A 16,294-nucleotide genomic window follows, 5' to 3' on the forward strand; every position below is an offset into this window, starting at 1 on the left:
GTAGACTAGACTAGACTATAGACTAGACTATAGACTAGACTACAGACTACAGTTGACCATAGAGTAGGCTAGACTATAGACTAGACTGTAGACTAGATTAGACTATAGACTAGACTATTGACTAGACTATAGACTAGACTATAGAGTAGAGTAGACCATAGAGTAGGCTAGACTATAGACTAGACTAGATATAATCTAGTCTGTAGAATAGACTAGACTATAGAGTAGAGTAGACTGGACTGTAGACTAGACTGCTGACTAGAGGAGACTAAAATAAAGACTATAAACTAGTGTATAGACTAGACTATAGACTGTGGTCTGGACCAACCTCTGGACTTTGTCTAGACCTTAACCAGACAAAAATCTAAACTAGAATAGACTCTAGGCTAGAGTAGTCTATATTCCAGACTATAGAGTAGACTACAAATTAGGTCAGAGTTCAGATGAAAGATCATAGATTGGATATAGATTTTAGTGTAGATTCAGATTATGGATCAGATTATAGGTCAGACAGATAGAGCTGTACGCATATAAGTGCTCGTATACTGCACGCCGCCTGCGTATGTGTTTCTTTGTTCTGTCCATGTACGTACCGAGTGAGCCTCCTTCACTCGGCAACTGTAAAAAAGAAAAACAAAATTTTAGCTTCTCGACATATAGAGAGAGATACACAGAAGTGAATAGAGAGCGAAAGCTGAGAGAGAACGAAAGGGAGAAAGAGTAGAGTTGTTTTGCTTCTCTAGGGACGTCCGTCCATCCACTCTCCTCTGTTTGTGTTGATGAGTGTGTGTTCGCATGAAGTTTTTACTGAGATGGGGTGTATGTACAGCAGAGCTTTTCTCGTTCTTTTGCTTTTTGTTCTAAATGTGTCAAATCGATCACGACCAGATGGACTTTCCGAGAGAAGAAACTTCGACAGATTGAGAGAAGTGTATCACGACAACAGCGCGCTTCTACGTGATCTTTCCCTCGAAAAGATGATACACGCCTCACAAGGTTCTTCAAACGACGTTTGTTTTTTTTCCTTCTCTCTTCTTGTCTCTACCTCTTAGTGAGACACGCAGAGAGAGAGAAAGAGGCACACGTACATACGCTCTTCTCTTCATTATCTTTTCAAGGTTGACTTCGGCGCTTCTCTCCTTTCACTTGAATGAGGTCTTGAGTGATTGATGGTCTCGGAGGTATTGACTGTTTTTCTTCTCTTTCTTTTTCTCACTCCGAAGTTCTCATATTTGAGCCGGGGGGTTGTAGAAGAAGGGAGAAATCCGTACAATGGAAGAAAAGCTGAAGAAGGATAAGAAGATTTAGAGCGCCAATCGCTACTCTGTTGAGAGGTGATCATAACAGAGAGAAGACAAGAGATGAGCGATACAAACACCCTAGAGGCGAAGCCTGACCGAGAGAGAGAGGAAGAGTGAGAGTGCTTGCTTTTGCCTTTTTCTGCTCCTTCATCTAGATTCCTCTTCTGTTCATGGGGGGTCGAGGTTAGAAGACTGACGGCAGATGAATGCGTGAATGGGAGGCAACAATCTTGGCGAGGTTTGCGAGGCCTGGCTAGCTTCTTAGTGTGTCTCGCTAGTTCTTCTTTTCCTTATGTCACCACAAGTCGAGCTACGTACATACACTGTTGATATCTGAAGATGGCAGTGGCTGTCTGTATGTATTTGATCTCTAGCGTTGACTCTGAGAGAAAGGTGAACTGAAAAGAAAAGGACAGAAATTCTCTATTCTCATTCCCGGGGTATCTCGTCGTCCCCCCCTCCACCTCCTCTGACTGGGAGAAGGCTTATCTAACTAGCTGGCTAGCTAGCTAGCTACTATCGATTTCATATCCCACCCCCTCAGTCAAACAACTTGCTAACCGGAATCGATTGTTGGCAATGCTGGGCTGTGTATACAAGGCACTAGCTAAGTCGTTCTTATAAGCAATAGACATTTCACGCGGGTAGACGAAAAGAATTCAATCACTTCAGGAGCTTTACGACCCTTCAAGTTATTTATCCCCGCCTATCATCTTCTTCTATCTTTGATGGTTGCTATAGTCGGCGTAAAGATATAGATGTATCTCAAGCTGAGATCTCAGATTACCTGGCCTTTTGCTTCATCTTCTTCACTGTTCTCACACATATATACAATACAGGGCATGACGGCCGTGTATTCATTGTATGAGTTGCAAGGAAAGAAGAAGAAAAGAAGATGTGGACCTCTACAGAAAAGAATATCAATGAACTAGAAAGTCCTTACCCTCTCAGTCAGACTAGAAAGGCTAAAAACGTCTCTCAACAATGATAAAGATGAAGAAGAGGGAGGAGGAAGAAGCAAAATAGAAGTGCTATCTGACTCAGTCTAAACTTCTTTCTGCGAGAAGGGATTTTCCGCCGAGAAAAGAAGAAAGACTTTTGGCTGAAGAAAAGATCGAAGGCGTCACGAAAGAACGTGCCTCCCTGAAGTGACTGCTGATCTATCTATCTATGTGCTTGGTAGCTAACTCCTTTCAACAAGTGAAAAGTAGATTTCTCTACCTTCATTTCCTTTTCCTTGACTCGTTACCCCCAATAAAGAACTACCAAGTCAGAAGGTAGAACTTCTCCTTCTCTACCTCTACGAAACAGGTCTTGAAGTGTAGATGTCTCCGATCACTACGGGCATGTATATAGCTCTGTGGGTATATACACATGCAGTACGTTTCAAACATATGCCGCACTTGGCATACGAGACTCTTCCATCATCGAGTGTATCGATGCTGTCTTTGCCTATGACGATGTAGCTAGTAACTACCTATCGAAGAGAGTATAGATGAGATCTATACAAGGAGAAAGTCACCTTCCTACCCACCCCCGCTGTTCTCTTCTCTTCCTTCGCTGAAGAGGGTTCCCAAGAATCTACACAACAGCTAAGAAGAAAGATGGTCTTTTTGTCGTTTTCCATCCTTCGTTCTCTCAGAGTAAGAACGATCTATATCATCTAATATAGATCAGAGGTTGATTGAAGAGGGAAGTCTAAATAGATAGTTTTTGCCCTTCACTGATAGAACACCTTTCTCTCCCTGCAGCACCCTCAGAGAGCTTTCACAGCCACGTCATCCAAAGCATAGCTGACTTCGATGAAACTACATACAACTCCCACACTCCGTCTTCCTCGCTAACTACATACACACCACTCCTGTCAAAAAGAGGTAGACAGAGACGTCAAGGATAGGTAGACAGCTAGATCAAAGACAAGAAAAGCATAGAAAGAAATTCAGGCGGACAGATGACAGACGTATCTCTACCTTCCCGCCAATATCCGTAGACAGATAAGTGTATACATATACATACCTCTGTATATGCCTCATGCCTTACTATGACAATTCCAAGATCTGAGAGGGCTGTCGTTGTTCCTCTTCTTTTTCCTTTTCTCCTTCGCAGAAGAAGGAGACACAGGAGACAGGAGGAATCACCAATCTTCTCCTTGGTCTTTAGGTGTACCGCGTCTCCATTCAAACAGACATGTATCTTTCTACAGGAAGTCTCATGCACATACATATACATCAAAGAGATCCTGGGAGACGGTGTACGAGTCACCAAGCCTTCCTCTAATGTCTTTAGAAGATAACAGGGGTGATCGAAAAAGACAAGCAAACACGACACGACCACAAGATAAACAGAACGGGTGCTGTACGTACTCTCCATCTTGCCTTCAGAAGAAGATATATGAAGATACGAGGAGCAAAGAAGAGGAGACGCATGCACGGGAGGATAGGAGAGTAAGACGTACGTTGTTGCTGTTGAGTGATGCAATTCAAAAGAAGAGGAAGAAGAAGAAGCGCGTTGAGACATAGCAATTGGCTTTGAAAGATCTTCTAGACGAAAGAAAGAGTGAGAAAAAGAGAGAGAGAGAGAACGAAAGGAGTGAGAGAGAAAGAAAGAGGGAGAAAGAAAGAGAGTGAGAAAGAAAGAGATATCGCTCATCTGTTCTGTCTACTGGATTGACACGAAGGAGCTCTTGTCTGCGAGAAAACTTGGTGCCAGTGTACCCTCCTCTTTTGTTCTCGACTCTCCTCCTTCCTCTCTCTCTCTCTCATTTCATTCTTTTTCCTCTTTTGTCTTCTTTGACACTTTTTTCCTATCACCATTCATCTAGAAACGTTGAGAGAGATCTCGCAAGCGCAAGTCCGCCATCATGTTCTTCTCCTGCTCTTCTTCCTCCTTCTCCCCTCTGATCGTCTCCCAGTGTATATACACCCCCACGCTCTTCTTCTTCATGGTCTCCCCTATCTCCGCTGATATCAATCCTTCTGCCTAGGAGATATTCTACCACGGATCGCCCTCTTTCTCTTAGTTCGTCAGCTAGATCGACTTCAGCCAACCTCCTTCTTATGGCTTCTTCTTCTTCTGCGATGCGTCTTGCTTCTTCTTCTTCGTCTTCTTCTTCTTCCTCTCCTTCTTCGTCGTCTTCTCCCTCGAGATCTCCCTGTCCTATCTCTTCCACTTCTCCTTCATGAAAAAGACGTATATCAAACTGCTGCGCTGGCGCTTTCTTCATAAAGACCACCGAGTGTATAGCGTACTTAGGATTCGTAAGTAGAAGACCCTGCGACGATGAAGAAGAGATGAAAGGCGGAGAATAAGAAGAAGAAAGACTTCCTTGGAATCTGACAGGAGAAGAAGAGTTCTTTCTCTTCATGATCATCTTCTCATTCTTTCTCTCTTTCTCCATAGGATTTATCAGACCCAACTTCGACGGTACCCCTAGACCCCCAACTCTACAATTATGTTGAGAAACTTCACAAGAAGAAATCTTATGACGAGAAGACGAAGAGGAGGAAGAAGAAGAAGACTTAGAGGAAGAAGAAGAACAACACGCTGTTTCTCCCCCGCTTTTTTCTATATTCTTTAGATGAGCGCGTAGAGAAGAGCTGAAGTCTTTTTCATTCGAAGTCATGCTGGCAGATGCATGAGGTAGAAGATCATGAAGAGGCGGATGACCTCCGTCAACGATGATATCTGTACGACGCCTAGTGCTTGTATCGATGGCTCGGAAGATCTTTGTGAACGTCCTCGTTAGACCTGATGCTGCAAGGAGAAGAACAAGATGAAGAAAAGAAGGAAAGTGAAGATGCTGAAGAGAAAGGAAACAAAGAAAGAGAAGATGAACAAAAGGAAGAAGAACGAAACTCCCTGGAAAGCTATAGATAGATGGATTAAAGACAGATTAAGATAGATAGATAGATTGAAGATAGATAGATTGAAATAGATCTTTTCATGTTCCAGTTGAGAGTTCGTTTGACTTACCTACAGTTTCTTCTTTACTATTTCCATATACAGGGTCGTGTATATACCTCGCATTAACAAATCCATCGACGTCTTCGTCATCCGTTGCATTCTGATATTCATCGTCTTCTGTCGCGGTGTCTCCTCCCTTCATACTATCTTTCGTTTCTTCTTCATCCATCACTGAACTTCTTTTCTCTACTTTTTCTCTTGTTTCTATCTCCGAGGTGTCATGACACTTCTTTCGCTCCTCAGACGATTCTCTTCCCCCATCCTTCATAGCCTCTCTATTCTCTGTCTCTTCTTCTTCTCTCTTATTCGGTTGATCGCGATGATCTTCTCTCCCCTCTCTTTCTTCTACCCTTGCATAGTCTTCTCCTGTGGCTTCTTCACTCTTTTCAGCTGAAGAAGAGACCCTTCGAGCACTTCTTCGTCTGGTTCGAGAAGGAGTTGTAGGGGGAGAAAGAGAAGCGGAGACAGCCGTTTTAGTAGTCGTCTTGGTCGTTCGTATTTCAGGATGAAGAAGTTGAAGTTTCCCATCTTCTTGTCCTTCTCCTAACACCATCCTCTGTTTTCTTTCTTCTTTCTCTTCTTTTTCTTCTTGCCTGCATGCAGTTCTTATATCATAAGACCTACACCTACAACACTGATGACACCTGCCACAGGAATCGAACCCTGTCCTCACTATATTCTTCTTCTTTACAGAGGAATGATCTTCATGTTCTTTACTTTCTTCATCATCTTCTTTTCCTTTAGATGTACACTTCAATCCAACTAACTTACATCTCTCTTCATACCTTCTTCTTTCGGCTTTTCTCGCATAGAAATCACCATAGCCTCCCCCCTCATGATCTCTCGTTCTTCTTCTTCTTCCTCTTGTTCTCCCTGTTGTTGTTCCTGTTCTCCCCCTGTTGTCGCCGCCTCGAGAATCTCCATGCTCTCCCCCTTCTCTTGTTCTTTCTCTTTCCCCCGATCTCGCATGCACTGCATGCAAACCAGCAGTACGACCAGCCCTAACATCACTCGAAAAGGAAGAAGAAGGAGGATGAAGAAAGACAAGAGGTCCTTCCTCTTCTTCCTCCTCACTCTTTGAAGTGGTGGCTCCTGTATGTCTTCTACGACACTTGATCCCTAAGAGCTCAAAGCCTTGTGTCTCGAGGAAGGTTGAAATCCCTTTATAATAGGCAAAGATATCTCCTTCGATGAAAAAGTATTCTCCATAATGCAGCTCGATCACTTCAAGTGTATCTTTAAAGTCTTGGATCATGACCTTGAGATTATAGAAAGCTAAGCCTTGCAGATGCTCTGCTTCTAAATCATCGGGGCGCGCCCCTTGACTATGTAGACTGTATGTCCCTTCATCACGTAAAGGAATGGACTGTCGTCTTCTTAGCGGTCTTGTTCTTCTTTCTTCCTCATCTTCTCTTCTTCTTGATCTTGCTCTTCTTTCTTCTTCGCCTTCCTGTTGTTCTTCTTCTTCTCCTTCCCTTCCTTCAAGACCATCACGTCGCTTCCTTCGGGGAAGACTCTTTCTTTCTTCTCCTCCTCCTTCTTTGGAGTCTTCTTGATGAAGATCTCCAGATGAACGGAAACCAACTTCAGGTGTATTGACAGCTCGATCGCGAGCGGGGTGATCGAAGTCATTGCTTCCCTGAGAGTGGTGAGGGAGAGGATCTCTTTCTTCTCTTATGTTTCGCCTTTTTGATGAGGATGAAGAGAATGAAAGAAGACCGGAAGACCCCGGCTTGCCTTCCCGACTCTTGAAATCTATGTGGGGGTCTTCATGACCAAGATCGGACTCCCTCTTCTCTCTACCATCTCGAAATCTTCTTCTTTCATCATTTCCCTCTCCTTCATTTTCTTCTTCACCTAGTCTTTCTCCTCTTCTTCTCCACCCCCCTTCTCCTCTGCTCACCCTCCCTCTCTCTCCACCATCTGGGATCTCCTCTTCTTCAGCCATGACTTCTCCCTCTCTCAACTTGCCTCTCTCGACAAAAGAATCCCTTTCTCGACTTTTCATTGAACCCCCTGCAGGAGCATAAGATGAGAAGTATGCAGAAGAAGAAAACGAAATGTCTCTCCCTCTTCTCTCGTGGTTTCTCTCCTCTTCAATCCCTTCTTCGAGTTGCCTTGGACCCTGTGAACGTCGATGGTAGAATCTGTCATCTCGATGATCAAGATCGATTGCCTGCTGCCCTTGGTTGTTCCTAGTCCTCTCCTTGTCCTTGTCTATCTCATGATGGACCGCTCGCACATTCACGAGCTGAAGTTGCTGAAACTTGTAGATTCGAAGAAGCTTAATAGGAGGACGAGACCATGGAGGCAAGTCGCTGAGGTAAGCATACATGCCTAGGAAGACAAAGTCATGAGTTAAGAGACGGAAAGAAATCTCTAGACCTTGGAGCTTCGGAAAGAGAAGCGCGTCTTCACATACTTGCTGTAAGAGAAAGGTATCATACAAGGGAAGAGCGAATCTCGGCAGGCGATTTAAGAGACGTGAAAGCTCATCGATTTGCCGGCGCGACGGGTTGTTCATACTCATTAAGGATAAAGGCCGAATCTTTTGGAAGTTGAGAAAAATATCGACAGAAGGGATCACAAGTCTTAGATCAGGAGAATGCAAAAGTAAGCGTGATGAGATAGCCACTTGATTCGATATCGACATAGCTAGCTGGCGTGTCGCATTATTCTGGAGCTCGTAAACTCTTGAAGGAGGGAGACCTCCGTGAAGATACGGAAGACGTGAAGAGAGAAAGGTGGATAAAGATGTGGAAGAAGATGAAGATGAAGAAGATGACGAACTTGACTGTGGGTCCAGACCTCCAGGTGAGCTCCGAGGGGCTAAGAGAGAGGATGAAGAGGCACCCTCGAATGGAGGACCTCTCTCTTCTCTTCTTGAAGAGGAAGAAGAGGAAGAGGAGGAAGAAGGATTGTTGGGAGGAGAGGGGGATGTCGCGTCATGAAAACGATGAAGACCTCTTTCACTATGAAGATCACGAAGAAAGGAAAGATCAGGCAAATGAGGTGACGCCCCGACAGACGAAGCAGAAGAAGAAGAAGAGACATCTGGAGGCATCCCAGAGATGAGTGAATGAAGATAACTTCCTTTCTTCTTCAGTTCATCTTCCACTTCAATCATTTTATACTTGGACGATAAACAACAGCAACTCCCACAGATACACGTACATTCTCCATCTCTTCTTCTTCGTGGTCTTAACTCGAAACCTCTTCGATGCTTCTTGCCTTCTTTGACTCCTTCTTCATCTTCTCTATCGTCTCCTATATACCCACAAGAAGAAGGAGAACAAAAAGAGCCTTCTTTCTTCTTTTCCTCTTCTCGAAGCTTCGCCCTTCTATCCCATCCTTCCTCAACATCGTCTCTCCCTCCATCCGCACCAGCCTTTGCGGGAGAGATAGACCCTATCGCCGCCTTCATCTCCGTCGGTTTCTCTTCATCGTTCGCTTCTTCCTCTTCTTCTTCCTTCCATGTATCTCCATGACTGTGACACCCTAGACAACAGCAGCACGGGCCAAAGAGACTATTAGCGCATGCACGTCGACGAAGAGCTTGTTTCAAATCATCAAAGACGACTTGAGAGGTGAGGGGAAGCTTCGCTAAATCAAGATGGCGAAACTTCGAAGAGGAAAGCCCACGGCTGTGAAAGCTCCCCAAGACAACAGATGACTGAGAATGAGGTGCAGGAAAAGAAGAAGAAGAAGGGCTTCTTAACGCTTTGCCATAGGAAATAGAAGGATGAGTTGAAGAAAAAAAGGAAGAGGAGAAAGACGGTGCTAGAGAATTCTTCACGTCGCCATGCGGTAGAGGGGCACCCGTAGAAGAAGAAGAAGAGGCGGTTGTCACATGAGGAGGAGAGAGGTAAGAAGAAGAAGAGGATGAAGAAGGTGCCGAAAAGACTGGCAAATGTAGTGAAGAAGTTGACGAAGAAGACGATGATGAAGCTGACGCAGAGACGACACTTGTTCGATGGATGCCGAGATGAGGTGAATGAGAGGTAAGAGATAGTGTCTTTTCATAAACTTCATTTGAGATCTGTTTACGTCGTCGATCAAGACAGACGTCACCCACCTGTCTTCTATGTCTCTCCTCTCCTCCTGTATCCTTCACCCTCTCTTCTCTTCTTCTATCAGACCCATGTAGACACGAGGAAGATCCGCTATCTGTGTATGAAGATGGAAGAGCTTCTCGTTTATCCTGTCTTCTCTTCCTTTCTTCTTCTCCCCCACCTGAATGATAAGAAGATAGCTGACTTGACGTTGATGTGGGGAGACTTCTTCTCTTCTCTGCATATCTTCTCCTCTCATACACAAAAGACGAGTCATACATCCGATCTCCACTCCTTCCGTCTTCTACTTCATAACCGTCATTTTCTCTGCCTTCGTCTTCTCCTCCTCCTCTAACCATCTTGTCTTTCTCTACATCATTCATCATCTTGTTTTCTTCTTCTTCCTCCTGTCTACTCCTTTCACTTCCATCGTCATCATCGTCATCCTCATCCTCTCCACCTGGTGCTTGCGAAGAAGAGAAAGACGGAGATCTTCTCTCCCTTGAAAGACGTCTCCGTGCTAAACTTTTATCTCGATGATCAGACTTGTTCACAGACGTCGGATGAAATTTGGCTGTGGCGGCAACAGGAGATGAGAAGAAGGAAGCGGCATGTGGTAGGGGGGCTTCAGAATCTAGGCATATACCTCTTGCAATCATCAGCCGCATGCTCTCAGGCCTCTCCCCATCCTCTACGCCTCCCCGTCCACTATAGAAAGACGGAGAAACTGAAGAAAGAAGAGGGGTTGTATCTTTCCCTTCTACGAGTTCTTCTTTCTCTTCATCTTCTCCTCTCTCTCCTTTCAAACATCTTACCTTTGACGGAGGGAATAGCATCTCTACTTGATAAGAAGAAGAAGAAAAAAGGTGTTTCGCCTTCTTTCCTTCACCGTGGTGTTCTTTGGTCTTTCTCTCATCTCTCTCTACCTTTTGCTCTTCTTTTCTTGTCTTCTGCATGGATTGATTCTTCACAAGTTCATCTTCCTCTTCTCTGACAAAAGAATTCTTGTTGAGAGCATCACCCTTCTCAAGGTAAAAGTCAATCTCCTTCTCTCCACTGTTCTCCTTCCCCTCATCTTGCGTATCCCTCCTGCGGCTCGAAGGAGAAGCGACAGTAGACAGAGATTTTACCTCCTTTCTTTCATTCAAGAAACGTGAATTAGATGCTTCGAAAGAGACATCTACTCCTCGCATCGCTGGTGTTCTATCCTTATCTTTCTTATCTCTTCGTTCTTCATAGCTTTCTGATGTATTTCTCCTTATCTCTTCTTGTCTGCCTGCGAGTGAAGATGAGGAGAAACTCCCTTCCCCTCCCCCCTCCAGGAAAGCTCCCGACACTCTTCTCTTTCTTCTTCTTTTGTACATCTCTCTCTCCCTGACTGAGACAGGAACTGCTTCTCCTCCGCTGGAACTATCACTCTCTTCACGACTTCTTCTCTCAAAAGAAGAAGAGGAAGTATCGCTAGTCATCAGAGCCGAACGACGGCGTGGAGGGGAGGTAAGACGGGGAGTCCTAGGCGAAAAGAGTAGGTTACTGATGGAGAGAAAAGACGACGAAGAAACCGAATGAGAAGAGGAAGTTGAGGACAAAGAGGAAGAAGAAGAAGAACGATAATGATGTTTCTTCTTCCGATAAAGAGGAATCTTCTTTCTTTCAGATCTGTGAAGAGATTTCATCTCCCCTTCGGATCCTTGAGGTAGAGGGTGGTGGTCAAGAAGACTCCCTGAGACGCGAAGGAAAGCTGTGGAACTTGTTCTCTTCTCCTTTTCTTCCTCTTTCATTCCTTCCAAGGTTACAAAAGACGATGAAGGGCCTTCACGTATTTGCTGAGTTAGCTGCCCCTCTTCCACTTCCCTTCGAAGATTCTCTCCTTCATTTCTTAGCTCTCTTACACAAAGGCCCTGTTGCTGTACGGGATCGACTGAGATTCTTCTTTCTCCACCCCACGAACTTATCAATAGATTTTCTTTCGTCTCTTCTTCCTGTTCCTCTAGAGTCATCTCTCCTTTCTCTTGAGGGAAAGGCCTCCTCTTCTGTAGATTCAGAGGTCTTGTTTCATTCTTCTTCTCTTCGTCATCTTCTCTTTTGAGCTCTCTCGCTCCATTCATCCTTTCATAATGGTCACCTCCCATGATTCGTGAATTGAGAGAAGAAGAAGACGGAGAGAGAAGGAAAGAAGAAGTCTGCTCCTGTGTGAGGACAGAGGAGTGTCGATGGTTGGTGGGACTATGAGATGGGAGAGTCGATGCTTCGACGTCTCTTGGAATGTGAAGTTTCTCAGACGGAACGAGAGAAGAACGTTCTCGCAGTGGATGATCTCCTTGTGTCGGTAATCTTACGTCTTTCTCTCTCTCTTTTCTCGTCAGTGCATGCGCTTCTTGACGAGAGAATGCTTCATCTCCTGAAGCCATTTGGAGAGGAGAAGAAGACGAAGAAGACAATGGAGGTCCAGAAGACCTACCGTTACTAGGCGTAGATAATTGTTTTCCTGAAGAAGAAAGATCATTCAAAAAGTCTGTAAGACTGAATGTGTGTCGTGGTCTTCGTGAAGAGGAACCTCCGAAACCACAAGACGACAAAGATGAGGATGAAGAGGAAGAACGAACTGAGAGAGGTGGAGGAGAAGAAGAAGATGAAGATGACTGATGTGAGGTGCGTAATCGACGGGACTTATCACAGCTCACGCCATTCTTCTTCCCCTTCTTCCTTTGGGTTCTCTCCCGAGACTCCGTAGAAATCTCTGGTGGATGAGAATTGAACGGAGAAAAAGAAGAGGGAGAATCGAGAAGATGTCTTTCCCCTTGTCTCTTTTCTTCTTCTCCGTCTTTGTCTTCTTCATGCCTACTCGATCGGTTTGCTGACCTTATCACGGGCGCCTCTTGTGTGTAGTGCACCTGTTGTACTTTTCTTGCTCCTTCCTCATGATAGCTCATTGGATCGATATAGCCAGAGAAAGACAAGAGTTGAGGGTGTCCGGCCTGTAAGGCCGACAATGATGATGAAAGTGTTGACGGAGTCGAACTATCACAAAGAAGCGAAGAAGGAGAATGAGATCTTCTCTCTTTCTCTTCTTCTGCTTCTGGCTGGCGGTGCCGTTGCATCATGGTGGTAGTCGGTTGATCGTCGTCTTGCTGCATGTGTACTGGAGGAAGTCTATTCATTGAGGGAAATGTCTGTCCTCCTCTATCTTCTTTGAAGTTTCTTATAATCCTTAACAAGAGACTCCTCGCCGGATTCGCTTTACCATCCTTATTCGGTAACGTCTTCATGCGGGGGCTTGGCACGCGAGAGGCACAAGAAGAGGATGAAGAAGAAGAAGAAGAGGGAGAAGAAGAAGAAGAGTGTGTAGAGGTATGAGAGACACCTGTGATGAAAAGAGAGTGAAGACCATCATCAGGAAAGGAAGAAGAAGAAGGAGATGAAGACAATCGACGTTTCTGAATCTCTGCTTGGCGTTTCCTTGACGCATGACGTCTTTTGACCTCTTTTTTTCTATCTTGTTCTGTCCTTTCTTCCTCTTTCATCTTCCTTTTCTGAAGACCACTTGAGTCTCCTTTTGAAGAGCTTCTTCTACTTCTCCCTCGATTGTTGACTACAGCAATCTCAGTCGAGCAGGAGGTCCTGTCATTCTTCTTTTCCTCTTGTTCCTCTTCTTCTTTCTCATGGTGAACCCCTAGCTTTCTGTCCTTGACTGATCTTCCTCTCCAGTCACTTTCGCTCCTGATCTTCTCTCTCCCACCCCTTCTTCCTTTACTGCTACTACGAGCTGAAGAGAACGAAGACGAGGAACAAGAAGAGAGACTCGTCGTTGAGAAGCGTGAAGAAAGGAGTGTAGATGCGTCACTTTGGCTCGTGTTTTCCCCGTCTTGGATTGAAGAAGCGGAAGAAAAAGAAAAAGAGACTCTTCCTTCTCTTCCGTCATTTCCGCTTGTTCTTTCTCTCGGTTTCTTCTTTTCTTGCGAAGTGAGATGTCTCTTCATCTCTTCGACATGCGAAGACTTCCGAATCATAGCAAGTTGAGGAGAAGGAGATCTCCTATCCTTCTTTTCTTCTTTCTTTCTCTTACGCAGAACACGAGATATCTCCAGTGGAGCACAACCCCCATCTACACCTGTGCTTGATCTAGAAAGAGAAGGAGAAGATGGCGATGTAGCACCATTCAAACGATACCGGGAAGAGAGAGGAGCTCTCGATCTCTTTTGTATTGAAAATCGATGTGCTTTCTCTCTCTTCTTCCTCAACTTCAACTTGTTCTTCTCCTCTTTTTTCTCTTCGTCGGATGAAGAAGAAGTCATCCTTCCACGCTTTGATGAGACATCGTTCTCTTCACTACTCGTACTAGTCTGTGACGGAGAGGAAGAGAGAGAGATTCTTGAGGGGCCGCCTCTCTTTCTCTTGTCGTTCTTCTCACGGTGTTCTGAGGAAGTCGATGGACATGATGGCGAGCGAGAAGAGGATGAAGATGAGGAAGAAGGAGAAGAAGAGAAAGAAGAAGAAAAAGGATGAGGATGGCCCTCTACATCACCAGACAAGTTGTGTTGATGAAGCCGTGGAGAATCTTTTCTTCCTTTTCTTTCTTCTTCTTCTTCTTCTGCATGATCTTGTTTGCTGTGTATGCGCCGTTTAGTAGAAGTCTTTCGATTCCTTCTACTCCGATAAACAAGATTGAGAAGTTCTTCACGACTTCTCCTCTTTGCCTCCCGTCGCAAAGACGCCTCAGCTCGAATTCTCTGGAGAGACGAAGCGACCTGTTGTGGATGCGGAGCGGCAGGAGAGGGAAGAGGAGAAGAAACAGAGGGACGAGGAAAGGGAGAAAACTGAGTGATGCGAGGTGTTTCGCCAGCAAGCGAAGAAGAAGAAGAAGAAGCAAAATGGTTATGTAAGAATTCGTTTGGCTTTGTGCCTTGTGCTTCTTGATAAGAGTCTTTGAAAGTTGAAGACGGAAGGAGTAGTGAAGGCGATAAGGAAGGAGAACAAGTCATAGTTGAGGCTGTCGATGCAGACGTGAAAGACATCTTGTTGGCAGGAGAAGCGGACGAAGGAGAGATAGAAGATGGAGAAGAAAGAGATTCCTTGATTCGTTCATCCATGGCCTCAATGAGAAGAAAAGGGAGACGTACACCATCTATCTCATTGAGAGCGGAAAAAAGACAGAAGGAATGAGTTCGATAAAAAGTCGATGGATCTGGGTTCTCTATCGCCCTTTCTCTTCTCCTTGTCAAATCTCTCTATCTCCGCTGACCTTAACCGGCTTCTCTTTTCCCTATTCAATTTCGTCGTTATTCATCGTAGCGTCCTAAGCCACCCGCGCTGGGTTCTAGAGCATTGACGAGCAGACGTATCGAAAACAGAAGGGGGAAAGAAAGACTTCTGTCTTCTCTCTACATTACACCGCAAAAAACGACCTCCCCCATCGGCCCTCCTGAAGAAAGGTAACAAGAAAAGATGGAGAAGGTTGGAAGAAATGAAAACAAGAACTCCCTTGTAACGACATCTTCATGAGAAGTATCTTCTCTTCTCTATCCCTCCTAATCCTACCTTCTACTATCACTAGTTGTATGACTTTCCCCGTCCATGTGACAAGGACAGGATAGTCATTCTTCAGTCGGTCGGGATCTTGCGGGCTGGAGAGCTGGAAAAGAAACAGAGAAAAGAAAAGGCATGAACTAAGCTACTGCTCAGTTGAATCGCCTCCCTCTTTCACAACAAAAAATGCTGAAACTACATCATGTCTACCGATTTGCGTGACCTCTTTTGCGATAAAAAGAGAGAGGATGGATGGGTCCGGGGAATCTCATCATTGAACGGCGGAGCAAGAAGGACCGGGAGGGATTGGTAGGACAAAAGCATCATCTCTCCACATGACAGGGAAAAAAAGCGCCTCTTCAATCAAGGGAGATAAGAAAAGAGAAAAAAGAGACAGCAAATCGATCCATGGCGCAGCTCACTATCTCACGAAAACCACGGGAAAGAAGCCGAGAGGCGGCTCAAACAAGCACCACAAGGGTGAATCGATTGTGCTAGCCAAGTGAACGGAGCAGTGTAACGGCAGTACGACAATCGAGATGGGTGGCTGGAATGGTGATAGTAGAAGGCAGCGGTAGTCGGGTACTGCTAGGAAAGACCGAGGAGGGACTGAATACGTACTTCCCGTGAAAAAAAGGCGGCCCCGGTCAAATTATCTTTTGATCTGGGGGGACTCTTTTTTTGTGAATTTACATCCAAAATCTGCATAGAGATAGAAGGACAAAAGACCGTGCTTCACTCAGCAGAAGAAGCCTCAGCCCCCGACAATTTGAGTTCGTAGACTGTTGTGCCAGCCAGATAGTGTGTTGGGTGATAGAGTGGATACAACATCAGGGCGCTCTGTTCCTGTTGACTTGTTTCCTTCATAGAGTCGAGAAGGTCGAGCTTGGTATTACTTTCGAAGAGATAATACCAACTAGCTTACGTGAGGAAACCGGAAGAATGGCCCAACTGCCTGGGCCGATGGTCGTCCCACTCGCCACTGGTGGTGGAAGAGAGAGAGAGAAAAGGATGTTCTCAAGGGTCGAACCCTGGGGAAGGGGGTTTTGTCGGTTTCACATGTAAAACATTACCAGTGCCTTTCAGATAATACACGTCCGAAAACCAAACAGAAGAGAATAGCCGTGCACCTACACATTGACGATGAAACAAACCATGTGACGGGCTTCTAGCGAGGGTGTGGTTCGTTGCGAGGAGGGACTGATTCCCTCCTCCCCCCCAATTATACCTAAGGAGCGTGAAAACCACGCCGAGAGGTTTCGGCCTAGGGAAAAAACCACCCCTATCTGTTGTATATCGTAACTTAATTGATCTTAATCAAAGATTCTTCTAGTTTATACGCCTGTTTCTCCCAGACGTGGAACCGCGAGTTGTCCTCCAGTCGGTAGCTTGTGGGTCATCACTCCTCAGTGTTCGCCGACGGCAGGGAGACGACATTGTGAGTTATCCGTT

At 45.2% G+C, this 16,294-nt stretch overlaps 1 protein-coding gene across 1 annotated transcript; it reads right to left on the reverse strand.

Annotated features, from left to right (window-relative positions):
• Positions 1–2,433: 2,433 nt before the first annotated feature.
• Positions 2,434–15,550, reverse strand: CSUI_001110 (uncharacterized protein). Its single transcript, XM_068061316.1, has 2 exons — positions 5,274–15,550; positions 2,434–5,054 (listed from the first exon to the last, which is right to left on the reverse strand). The coding sequence occupies exons 1-2, from the start codon at positions 14,404–14,406 to the stop codon at positions 4,108–4,110; spliced, it is 10,080 nt and encodes a 3,359-aa protein (XP_067926708.1). The 5' UTR covers positions 14,407–15,550; the 3' UTR covers positions 2,434–4,107.
• Positions 15,551–16,294: the final 744 nt, after the last annotated feature.

The sequence above is a fragment of the Cystoisospora suis genome (genome assembly GCF_002600585.1).
Source record: "Cystoisospora suis strain Wien I chromosome Unknown contig_439, whole genome shotgun sequence".
NCBI classification, from domain to species: Eukaryota; Apicomplexa; class Conoidasida; order Eucoccidiorida; family Sarcocystidae; genus Cystoisospora; species Cystoisospora suis.